General features: G+C 37.3%; 1 protein-coding gene across 1 annotated transcript in view; it reads left to right on the forward strand.

The window, feature by feature from the left end:
* GPC6 (glypican 6) overlaps window positions 1-12777 on the forward strand; it is a 1182247-nt gene that overhangs the window by 311470 nt on the left and 858000 nt on the right. The window contains exon 2 of the mRNA XM_025364357.1: window positions 3979-4137. Coding sequence (XP_025220142.1) covers window positions 3979-4137 — 159 coding nt within the window. The remainder of the gene's footprint in view (window positions 1-3978; window positions 4138-12777) is intronic.

Consider the following 12777-nt stretch of genomic DNA (forward strand, 5'->3'; position numbering starts at 1 on the left):
ATTATTTGGACATGAAACCATTTGCAGTTTAAGGAACACCCAGCCCATGTGGAAACATAAGGAACTACAAGCCCTTTCTGGGTTTATGTGAAAAAAAAAAAAATGTAGTGGCCATGTTTCTGGTTCATTGTTAAGCTGTCAGGGTGATTTTGATGTGTAGATACTTAAGTTTTTCTTCTAAGTAGTAGAAGTTTAGAGTCATAGAGGCACGTGTGGAAGTTTGGAGCGGTGGAGGTGCGTGTGGAAGTTTAGAGCGGCGGAGGTGCGTGTGGAAGTTTGGAGTCGTGGAGGTGCGTGTGGAAGTTTAGAGCGGCGGAGGTGCGTGTGGAAGTTTAGAGCGGTGGAGGTGCGTGTGGAAGTTTAGAGCGGTGGAGGTGCGTGTGGACGTTTGGAGTCATGGAGGTGAGTGTGGAAGTTTAGAGTCATAGAGGCCCGTGTGGAAGTTTAGAGCGGCGGAGGTGCGTGTGGAAGTTTGGAGTCATGGAGGTGAGTGTGGAAGTTTGGAGTCGTGGAGGTGCGTGTGGAAGTTTGGAGTCGTGGAGGTGCGTGTGGAAGTTTAGAGCGGCGGAGGTGCGTGTGGAAGTTTGGAGTCGTGGAGGAACTCACATTTTTCCATTTTGGTGGTGTCGGAATCGTCACGTGAAAGATGATCAGGAATACCCTTGTAGTTGGACAGGTTTACTTATAATTTATTGCAAGACCAAGAATATATCATGGAGAGCCATGTCCCAGTAAGAGGGTCTCAGAAGGAATTTATTATAGGATATGGGTTTTGGTTGTGTGTGTTTAGGGGAGGGTGCATAGAGTCAGGGACTCATGCTCAATTGGATGCTGTCAGAAAGCAGAGGTAGTTCTGTAATAAGGTAATTCTCGAATTCTCTAATAAGGCATTTCAATAAGTCTTGCTGACAAAATGGAAGACTAGCACAATGATGAATCTGTGATTAGTAAAGAAGTCCATCATATTAGCCAAGAGAGGAAGTGGTTGGTCCTTTATTTTATTTTATTTTTTTGAGATGGAGTTTTGCTCTTGTTGTCCAGGCTGGAGTGCAATGGCATGATCTCAGCTCACTACAACCGCCACCTCCCGGGTTGAAGCAATTCTCCTGCCTCAGCCTCCCAAATAGCTGGGATTACAAGCATGCACCACCGCTCCCGGCTAATTTTGTACTTTTAGAAAAGACAGGGTTTCTCCATGTTGGTCAGGCTGGTCTCAAACTCCTGACCTCAGGTGATCTGCCTGCCTTGGCCTCCCAAAGTGCTGGGATAAAGGGGGCGGGGGGCGCCGTGCCTAGCCGCTTGGTACTTTTTGAATGGCACAGTAACCTTGTTTTCTGTGCTTAGACAAAACTATGAAGTGGCCTTACTTGGTTTATTCTTTCAGTGTCTCAGGGTAGTCTTGTGTGAGGTTGGCATTCTGTGAGAATGTTTAAGTGTAACAGGAGAATGAGTGTCAGGCTGGCTTCTAAAGGGCAAGGGCTGCTTGTTTTTTCATTCTTCATAGCTACCCCCGACCTCCTCTCTAGGAAAACTGTAGTGACTACTAAGCTTTAATAACATATTTCCAAGTTTTTGTTACAAAATATTTTCATCATACAGAAAAAAGTAAAGATAATGCATTAAGTACCATATATCTATCAAGCAGCTTAAGGAATAAATAATGATAGATAAAAGTATTTGAGTATTTCTCTGAAATCCTAATCCTTCCTAAGAGCAAATTATTCACTTGAATTTGATGTTTATCATTTTCAAGAATAATGCATTTCTTTTTCTTTAAAAAATACATATATATTTACTTTTTGTCTCCTTCCTTTCTAGAAATTTAATAAGATATACCTTTATTTTTATTTTGTTTTAATTGGCATAAAATAATTATACAATTATACATATTTATGGGAGGTACATAGTGATCTTTTGATACATAAAATGTATAGTGATCAGAGAGGGGGATTAGCGTGTCTATCATCTTAAACATTTATCATTTCTTTGTGTTGGGAACATTCAGTAACCTCTTTCTAGCATTTTGAAACTATGTAATATATTATCGTTAACTATAATCATCCTACAGTGGTGTAGAACACTAGAACTTATTCCTCCTATTAGCTGTAATTTTGTATCCTTTAACAAATCTCCTTACCACAGACCCCTTACTTTACTCTATCCTTCCCAGCCTCAAGTATCCTCTGTTCTGCTTTCGACTTCCAAGATATCCTTTTTTCAGCTTCCATATATGAATGAGAATGTGCAATGTTTATCTTTCTGTTCTTGGCTATGCCACTTAACATAATGTCCTCCAGTTTCATCCATGTTGCATTGAATGACGGGCTAGCATCCTTTTTAAGGCTAGATACTGTTCCATTGTGTACTTATGCCACGTTTTCTTTATCTGTTCATTTGTTTTTGGACACCTAGACTGATTCCATATCTTGGCTATTGTGCGTAGTGTTCCAGTAAACATGGGGTGCAATTGTCTCTTTGATGTACTGATTTCCTGCTCTTCAGATAAATGCCCAGGAGTGGGTGGCTGGATGCTATTTGTAGTCTTTTGAGGAACCTCCATACTATTCTCCATAGATACTATCATAGTTTACATTCCCACTGACAGTATATGAGTTTCCTTTTCCCTGGATCCTCCCCAGCATTTGTCATTTTTTATCTTTCTGATACCAACCATCCTAACTGCGGTGAGATGATACCTCATAGTGGTTTTGATTTACATTTCCCTATTTCCCTGATGATTAGTCACGTTGAGCTTTTTTTTTTTTTTTTTTTTCTTCCTTATAATTGTTGGGCATTTGTGTGTCTTTTAATTAGGAACTCAAACACCTAACAGAAAAAAAAAGAAAAAAAAAAAAAGAAAAAAAAAGATGCTTCAGAACAGCAAAAGACCTAACGTTATACATCCTTGTAAACTTTTTTTTTTTTAAATTCTACTGTTGTTTGAAGTAGGAGCTTAAGCATGAAACTACACGAAGAATCATGAGACACCCTATGCTTCACACAAGGTCATAGGACATACTTTTATAAGTACCATTAAACATTATAAATGAATTTTAATCACAGAGTCAAGTACTTTGTTCATTTGTTTTCAGTGTCCTACAGTGACTTTAATAGCAGGAGCAATTTGTTGGCTTTATTTAGCAAGACATTGGGTGGATTTCCATTCTTCCCTCCACAGGCTGTGAGAAAGATTGTTGACACTCACTGAGCTGCTTCAATTGGAAATTCACATTTTATGCAATAACAGACCATTTTAATTTCATGAAGCAAAGGATTGGCTTCTACTTGCAAATAGCACTAAAGAAAGCAATATTGTCGAAGTAGATAGATCTGTCGAATTAAATACAAGGCTTTCATTCCTTTTATTCTACATTTCTGTATAATGTAAGCATTAATTAAACCCATCAGTGACTTCCTTCTTTCTGGAGAATGTTTTCTCTCTGACAAGAAATGTCAACTTAGCAAATGAGACCTACCATTAAAAACACACTCACCTGGACTTAGAGAAAAGCTGGTGCATACCCAGGGACAGACTTGTGGAAAGAGAACCCAAGGGACAGTTCCCATCTTTTCTTGCTTTTGGTGATGGGACTAAGTGTCTTTTGCCTTACTTGAGGTTTCCCAAGACAAGCATACATAGCTGTATTACATCTTGTGTCATTGTATCACCTGATGTTTACTTGAGGCATTACAAATACAAGCCAGGAAAAAATGCCATGGTATTTTGAAGTTTTTAATGCACCTTCACTTACATGATGAGGAACAGAGACTAAATATCAGGTTCAACTTAAGTCCACCACGTGTTTGGAATGTTAGATACACTGATGTGCTGTGGCCCAGATAGAGTTCATGGTGACAGCTGGAGAAGTAGATGGAACAAGCACCCTAAGATTTGAACAAAGTGTTAGAGAAGTGAAATCTCTAACATCTACCAAAAGTCCTTAGAATGCAATAGTGACATTTAACTTCTCTTTGCAGGGGAACACTTAAGAATCTGTCCTCAGGAATATACATGCTGCACCACAGAAATGGAAGACAAGTTAAGCCAACAGAGCAAACTCGAGTTTGAAAACCTGGTGGAAGAGACAAGCCATTTTGTGCGCACCACGTTTGTGTCCAGGCATAAGAAATTTGACGGTAGGTGAAATGGTTTTCACTTGACTTTGCTATAGGTACACTTTTCTGTGAGAATCTTGGTATCATATGAAAAATATTTTTTACAAAGGGAGCTTTTCTATCCTTCTTAAATATTTATAGCATTGTCTATTTTTAGAAAAGGCATGAGTTTTCTTGACAGTATTTTTTTTTTTAAGTAATATCTTGGTAAAACCTGGTTTAACAAAGAGCTGTTTTGCATTTGTGCTTTGCCTGTGAGATTATTGTAAAGATTTAGCTCAAGTTTTCATTAAAGGAGTTATAATTCAGCTTTTGTTATACTGCAGCTTGTCTAGTTTTCTTATGGGGATTCTCCCTTAAAAATAAGTGTAACTTAAGATTATTTGAAATATAACATCATATTTGAAGAGGAAAGACTTGTTTTAAATGTCAGCGACACAGATTCCTTTATTTTAGACTTTGCCATTGCAATCATATAGCACATTTTACATTGCAGTAGTGCATTCTATCTAAGGTTTAGACCCTCTTCTCATATCCTGGTTATAAGCAGTCAATGCTATTTCTATATTCTATTTGTTAAATAAACATTTTTATATTACAAATTATTACTGAAATTTCAGCATTGAATTTTCTCATTAGAACATGAATATTTTGAAAATATTCAAAGGTAGTTTGATTCTTTATAAACAGTATCAACAATGATAACAATACATTTAGTACTTTTAGATGGTGTGTTGTCTTTAGTGCTTTAAGAAATGGATGTACCTTACTATGATTTCTTGTAAACCAGACTTGCACCTTGTGGTGAACCTTCTTTGGGCTCCGTTGGTCCTACAACATTACTCTAGAGCAAAAGAGCTGCTATTAATTTTCTTCTCTCAGTTCAGTCAATGCACAGCAGAGCCAGTTTAGGAAAGGTTGGCCAAAGTTTTTATGTTTCTTTTTTCTTTACTGTGTGGTAGGTAAAGTGTTCCATTTTATTGCTGTTTTAAACTATTATAGCAGCACTGATCTTTTTCAAATCGGTTCTCAAGTTTACAGAAGACAGGTCTACCTGGTATTTTCAGTACAAATGATGTGACACTTTCTGTGTAAGTGACTGGGGTTTCATCTTTCTGCAAGTATGTTTTAACATCTTCACATTCTATCTTTGGCTCTCCCTTGTGTATAATTTTATATGTGGATGTGTGTGAAAATAATTTTTTATTTAGTGGTGATGCTGTGAATGTTGTTCCCTTAAATGCAACTAGGGAGTACTTAGGGGTTGCTCTTGATTACAGGTTACAAAACCAGTGACATTAGGAGCCCCAGATAGGACTCTGTGTTTGGAGGACTATACTCTATCACTTCAAGCTACAGCAAATTGAACTGTTTTGTCATTTGTTACATGAAGTAGGTGGTAATGATCTGTTGCCACTGATTTTGACCTGTGTCCCTGGGAAACTAATAGACAAACAAAAAACAAAAACTCTAGTGCATTTATAAAGCTGTACTCCAAAGTGATGTTAAAATAATTCCAGGACACTATTCATGGTAGATAATATATATATTCTTTAACAACAACAACAACAACAAAATAAATATTAGGTAGCTTTATGGAGAGCTGACATTTTTAAAACAAGTAAAGCCATTCAACAAGACTGAGCCAGCCAGGCGTGGTGGCTCATGCCTGTAATCCCAGCACTTTGGGAGGCTGAGGTAGGTGGATCATGAGGTCAAGAGATCGAGGCCATCCTGGCCAACATGGTGAAACCCCATTTCTACTAAAAATACACACACACACACACACACACACACACACACAATTAGCTGGGCGTGGTGCCAGGCACCTGTAGTCCCAGCTACTGGGGAGGCTGAAGCAGGAGAATCACTTGAACCCGGGAGACGGAGGTTGCAGTGAGTCAAGATTGTGTCACTACACTCCAGCCTGGCAACAGAGCGAGCCTCCATCTCAAAGCAAACAAAACAAATCAAAAACAAAACAAAAAACAAAAACAAAACAAACAAAACAAGACTGAGCCTTATACTTCTTGTATTATATCGATAACTTTTAATATCTTTGCATTTCTAGTTTCTAATCCCACATCTGGTTTGTCCTATTAAAGAAACCTCTCTCCATGTTCTCACTTACTCCTTCCCTGTCTCTATATAGGTATATTTTGAATTGTTCTAATGTATCTAAGGGTATGATGTCAATCAGTTTGACAGGATATTGATTTTGCTAAGATTAGATCTGACCTAATCTGACCTAAGAGAAGGATGAATTCTTTAGCAACCACTCATTTTATTGCAGTTGCATTGGGTAGGATGGGAGAGTGAAAAAAAAAAAAAAGAGAGAATCTAAATGTGATTCTAATAATCTCAACTCCTGAAGCACTTTGACTTAAGCTAATAATAATAATCGTCATCATCAATTAAAAAGTCACTGTCACATTTTCTGTTATTTTCTCTGGGCAGATTCATGAGGGTCAGTTATACACTGCTATGATTTATTTTCTTATATCTCAAAGGTGAGTCTGCTAAGTCACCTTCCGTGAATGATTGTGCATTCATGTGGGTAGTTTTCTATTTTTTCCTTTTTTTTTCCCCCAAATACTCTCTCATGTCACTTATTGATGAATGTCAATTTGACGTGAGCACAAAATTATCTAGTTTCAGTTATAGAATATCACTTTCTTTGAGTTGCATTTTCCCACATAAACCAACAGTACTATGAAGGACTTGGAGTTTATTTTAGTAAATTCCTATTATGTTAGTCATTTTTCATCATTGCTGGAGTCTCTTCATCCATCTTGTCTATTTTGAGGTTCTGCCTCTGTTTCCACTTTCTCAGAAGTCTTAATTTGTCTTTTGGATTGTGTATAGCTTTGTTGGCTATATGCTCTTTATGAAAAACTACTCCTTAATTAAAATTAAGAAAGTTTGATGAGTTTTCTATTTTTATTAAGTACAGCAGCAATTTAAATTCCGTACATGTGATCCAGTCCAATATATATTTAGAGAGGCTAAAGTCAATTGCTGGTAATGATTAATCTCTGGTTATCACTTTTCTTACTGTATGAGAAATGCTTTGATTCCATTTAACTTTTTATTTTGTGGCAGAGGTGACTGTTTTTAAAATTTGAGATTCCAATACTGTTAACTTAAAACCATATTCTATTTATTGTCTTACTTTCCCTGTCTTTTTTAAAGTGATATTTTGGTAACATTTAGAAGAGACACTATAATTTTATAATTTTATAAATTATAAATACTCATCAGATGGTAGGAAGTTAAAGTGGAATCAACTTGAGTTATTACCCAACCTTCGTAAGTTTCTGTGCTTAGCTCCAAGATTAGCCTAGCATTCATACCTGAGAGGCAACGAATTTTAAAAGCATATACTATCAATTCCAGAAATTTTAATTCTTTGGCAGAGAATTTTCCTATAGCTGTATACCTTTTTAAAATTTTTGAATATAGAATTAAAATGTCATGATAAAAGTCTGTATAATAGAGTTTTCTTGACATTGCTTCTCCAAGGGTCTAACAAGGTATTTGTTGCTTTACCTTTTTCTTATTTCTCCAACCAAATCTCAATTTCTGGCTCTCACGACACATCCCTGTAAGCCCTTCATCCTTTGGTCTTGGTCCTGGCCACTGCAAAAGTTCTCTCCGAACTATAGAGGGATGCTCTGAATATGCTCTATAGCCAGGCCCCGCTTTTCTGTTGCTCCCCAGGATTGAAATTTTGGACAATGACCCAGCTTAGTATATCAGGCAGAATGATCACATTACTCCCTTCCTTCTCACCTTCTTCTCCTCTGCCAAACACCCCAGGCAACAGATAAACACCAGCATATTAAAACATAGACAAAAGGAGAGTCATCTTTGTGTACTCACTCATTTTTAGCATTTTCATATTCAGTGACTAGCCTGTCAAATTGGCATTCCTGTCTAAGTCCTGTTTTGCTGTTGTGCTACCAAGTAGCTAATGTGTAATAGGAAATGGAGAACAAGCAAGTAGCAGATAGTAGTAATAGTAACTATTACCTAGTAGTAATAGTAATAAGAGGCAACATCTGACCCTGTGTCCTGCCGTTCATAGATTTTAACCCTAGGTATCTGAAGCACACTGAATTGCAATCACGCAGATATTATAATAAATGGCAGAGTCAGGATTCCATTCCAGGCTGAGCACTCCTGGATCTCTGCTCTCAGCCATCTACCACATCATCTCTCCAGTGCTTTCCAGTTCCCAGATGTGCTGGCATCTTGTGGTTAACACCACCTATTCCTCTATCTCACCCTGCCGGGCCTGTCCTGTCCTAGTTATTGTGGGGAGGATGTGGAAATGACTGTCAAGGAAAAGTGGAAGATTTGTTTTTAACTCTAAAAAAAAAAAAAAAAAAAAACAAAACTACCCACCTAAATATAGTCCAGCCCTCAAGGAATCTGGAGGTTTGACAGGGTAAATGACTTGCCAAGTTTCCACTAAGAATGATGAATCCAAGACTGTAACCTAATACTTAAATCAGAATTAGAAATAGTCATGTTATATATAGGAAGTCAATACTTGGTTGAAATTCTAAATTTTTATTTCTTTTGAATGGATACTGTTGAAAAATTATTGGTATTTCTTTAAAAGGGCAGTAGAAATATTGGTGGGTAAAGAGTCCCACCCATATCTTTGGGAAAGGCAGGAACAGTATTCAACTGGAATTTGTCCCTAAATTAAAGAGAAATGGGTGTTTTTTTGGTAAAAGCCTTTATTGAATCAATGAAGATATATTGTTATTATTATTTTTTTTACCTCACAAAGCCTAGTGGTTTCTATCTTGATGTCGGCACTAACACCCTATCCTCTAAGCATGTCTGTGGAATGTGGATTATTCAGAGGCAGAAAGATTTAGTTGAAGGGATATTTTATTTAGGTTCCTTTTTTCCTTTGAATTTATTTGAGCTGAAATGTATTCACATTTGGAGCTCCATATGAACTTTTTTATTTAATGTGTTCTTGGTCTTATTATTTTACTTTACTTCCTTGCTTTTATTAATGTATTTTAATGGTATACATTTGTCCAGAAATTTGGCAGCCAGTGCATTTTTAAAAGCAAAATAAAAATATTGAACAGTAAGTTCTATCCTTATGAAGAACTTATTCTATAGTAACACACACAGACTACCTATTGAACTGGATGCAGAAATAATTTGTATACAGTGATATAATATTTTTACATTGCAAATCTGCTTGTGTTTTGTTTTTAAATGTCATTTCTCATCTATATACTGTAGAGGTGACAGTAACGTAATGATTTCTTTAATATTTGCCCTAATTTTCTCCGAGAATACACTTATTTGAAAAGAGATAAACCCTAAATAGGTTCCCCTATGGTGATAGCATCTTTCATATTTCCTGTCACAAGGGTGAGATTTTTTGTATGTGTGTGTGATTTCTATTTGAAAACATTTATTTAGAGCCTATCACGGAGAATGCACTTAACCAAGTGTTGTTGTAGATTAAAAAATGACTAATAATGATTAAAATTTGGTCATTGCCTATCAAGGAGTTTACGTTTTGGGGGAGACATAAGTATAAACCCAAGAGTAAGAAAGGCAGAATTGCTTGTATCCTAAAGTAGAAGTCCATTGGAAAGAGGAGGGAGGAAATTTTTCTACATAGTGGCATCCAAGAAGACTTTTTGGAAGAGCTTGCAGTTCAATATTCAAAGAATGTCTTAAGATTGTGATAATTTAAAAAGTGCCAGAATGAGACAAAATGAATCAAATATTTTGTATGCAAGTCCACAAAGTCTGTCGGACATAATGTAAACAATTTACTATTGATTTTCTTTTCAACAATGTTAATTTATTGACATTTAGCATATATCTATTAGATAGATATTCTGTCACAATGTTTTCTTCCTTGCACCAGCTTGCTACTGTTTTGTAAGAAAAACACACAATTTCAGGGCACAAACAAGAAGTGTTTATTTTTCTGTAGTATATCTTTGGGTTGACTGGAGATTGGCTGCTCATGTAGGCTTGACTCTATGCATTTAGAGTCATTTTGGTCTGGTCTGGTCTATATGTAGCTTATTCATTTGAAAGCAGTACTCTGTCTTAAGCATGTTCTTCTCTTAGTGGAGTGTGGCAATGCTAATATAGACAGGTGGAGGCAGAATGCTCCTTAAAGCCTAAACTAGAATTGCCGCACTGTCTTCCTAAGGTTTATAAGCCAAAGCAAATCTGATGGCAGTTTCCAACATTAGTGGGACAAGAGATTATACTACTCCTAAGGAAGTGGAAGTGGGGAAAGGAATGATTATTTCTGTATCATAATCTACCATAGTCCTCAAGTTACTGCCTCTTGCTACTTCCCAATGTTTTACTAATCACGTTGACTTTTCAAAAATAGATTCCCTAGGAATTCAGGAACAATAGTTATTTTCTAAATAAATCATAGCAAGACAGACACAATTGTCTTACTACCTCCAATGTCCTAACACACTAACAAATATATGTATAACCATACACACACACACACACACACACACCCACACCCACAACACACACCCCTCTATGATGTTATTAATATTATGGGGATAAATAGATGTAATAATTCCTTGTATTGTGCTGCTGCTGTCCTAAATCATTGCACAGAATAATAGGTTACTACAATTCATAGGGCTTATAATGTTAATCATTCTAAGAAGTAATTAGCTGAATGCCTTCTGTACATTTGCTAGGGTACCAGCTCAGCAATATGTATTCCATCTGAAGGACACTCCTCTTGAAATCAGAATGCACTGAACTGAATTTCAGAAATTAGAGAAACAATCTCACTGGCATTGGGAAGTAATCTGCCAATTTTCCCAAAGGGCAGATCTTCCAAAAATAAAAATCGTCCAACTAGAGATATTGGCTTTGACAGAGCTACTTAACAGGTTTACAAATCACAAACGCCTTTCAAGCCTTGCGTTTATACAATACTGAAAGAGAAGATCCTAGTAGGGGTTCTTTTAAATGTGTGCATGTAGAACCCAGATCTTTGTACAACTGGAATATGCCTTCCTTCTCTCCTCCTCCTCCTCCTCCTCCCCTCTTCTTCCTCCTCCTCTCTCTCTCTTTTTCTTTTCTTTTCTTTTCTTTTCTTTTCTTTTCTTTTCTTTTCTTTTCTTTTCTTTTCTTTTCTTTTCTTCTTTCCCCTCCTTTGAACTTTGACAGATCTTTCAAAGCTAAGACTACACACTGCTGATCATCAGCTCTGACTTCAGTGATGGACTTCCAATCTTTTTCTAATTCTAAGACCCCTACCACGCACCTCAAAGTAACTTGATATACATTATGCTCCCAGTGTGGTTGTAATATTATCATCTTATTATCACCAGTTCCCTTGCATGGTGGCTTTGCTGAGCAGCTGGTTCACAGACAAGCCAATTTCTTTTAAGTATTGCTCTGTCAGACTCTGAAACCAGTTCTACCAGAAGGATTCTTGCTCATGAATGTTAATGAGCAGACAAGTATCCTTTCTCTGACAGAGGCTCACTAATCCTTTGAGTAAGTATGGGTGAATTACAGGAAAAATTTTATATAAGTTAAATTGGTCTGCCACTAAGTAGAGAAAACTTATTTTCTTATTTTAATGAAAATCAAGAAAAAAATATTTAATGGGGATGTAAATTACAGCTCCCTGGAAACATTTTTGTCTTCTGACCTGAGAACACAGTAGCTCAGTGTAGACTGGTTCGACTGCATAGTGTGCTTAATGCTGGTAAACTCATGATCTCCAGTGAGGCCTGATCTGCAGTGGGACAGGGGGAAATGGAGCAGAAACCACTCACTCTTTCTGGGGTTTGGTACCAAGAGATTCTTTATGTTCCTTAGTGGTAAGGAATTGGGATAAAAAATTATTCTTTCTTCTTCCACTGAGCCAATGTAAGATTTCCTTTTTTTTTTTTTCCGAAAACAAGTAAGATAGTAAAGCCATAAGAACAGCATTTGTATGCTTTTTGTATTCTAAGAATATGAGAAAAATAATTTCAGTGAACCTTTATCTGAAAAGATATAACCATGACCTGATGGAATCCTGAGATGAGCAGGTTGAAAGCAATGAGATGGGCCAGACACAGTGGCTCACACCTGTAATCCCAGCACTTTGGGAAGCTGAGGTTGGCAGATTCAGAAGGTCAGGAATTCAAGACCAGCCTGGCCTGCATGGTGAAACCGTGCTTCTACTAAATAATACCAAAAATTAGCTGGGCATGGTGGCACACGCTTGTAATCTCAGCTACTCAGGAGGCTGAGGCAGGAGAATTGCTTGTACCCAGGAGGCGGAGGTTGCAGTGAGCCAAGATCGTGCCATTGCACTCCAGCCTGGGTGACAAAGCGAGACTCCATATCAAAAAAAAAAAAAAAAAGAAAGGAATGAGATGGGCAGAAAGATGATCATTGTTGAAGCGGGTTGATGAGTCCTTGGGGAGTTCATAGACTATTCTGGGTTGTGTATAGTTTCTGAATTTCCATAATAAAGAGATTAAGAGAGAGAGAGACAGAGAGAGAGAGAGAGAGAGAGAGCTGGCCAGCCCAGTGTCTCATGCCTGTAATCCCAACACTTTGGGAGGCTGAGGTGGGCGGATCACCTGAGTTTAGGAGTTTGAGACCAGCCTGGCCAACATGGTA

The sequence above is a fragment of the Theropithecus gelada genome, chromosome 17 (genome assembly GCF_003255815.1).
Source record: "Theropithecus gelada isolate Dixy chromosome 17, Tgel_1.0, whole genome shotgun sequence".
NCBI lineage: Eukaryota > Metazoa > Chordata > Mammalia > Primates > Cercopithecidae > Theropithecus > Theropithecus gelada.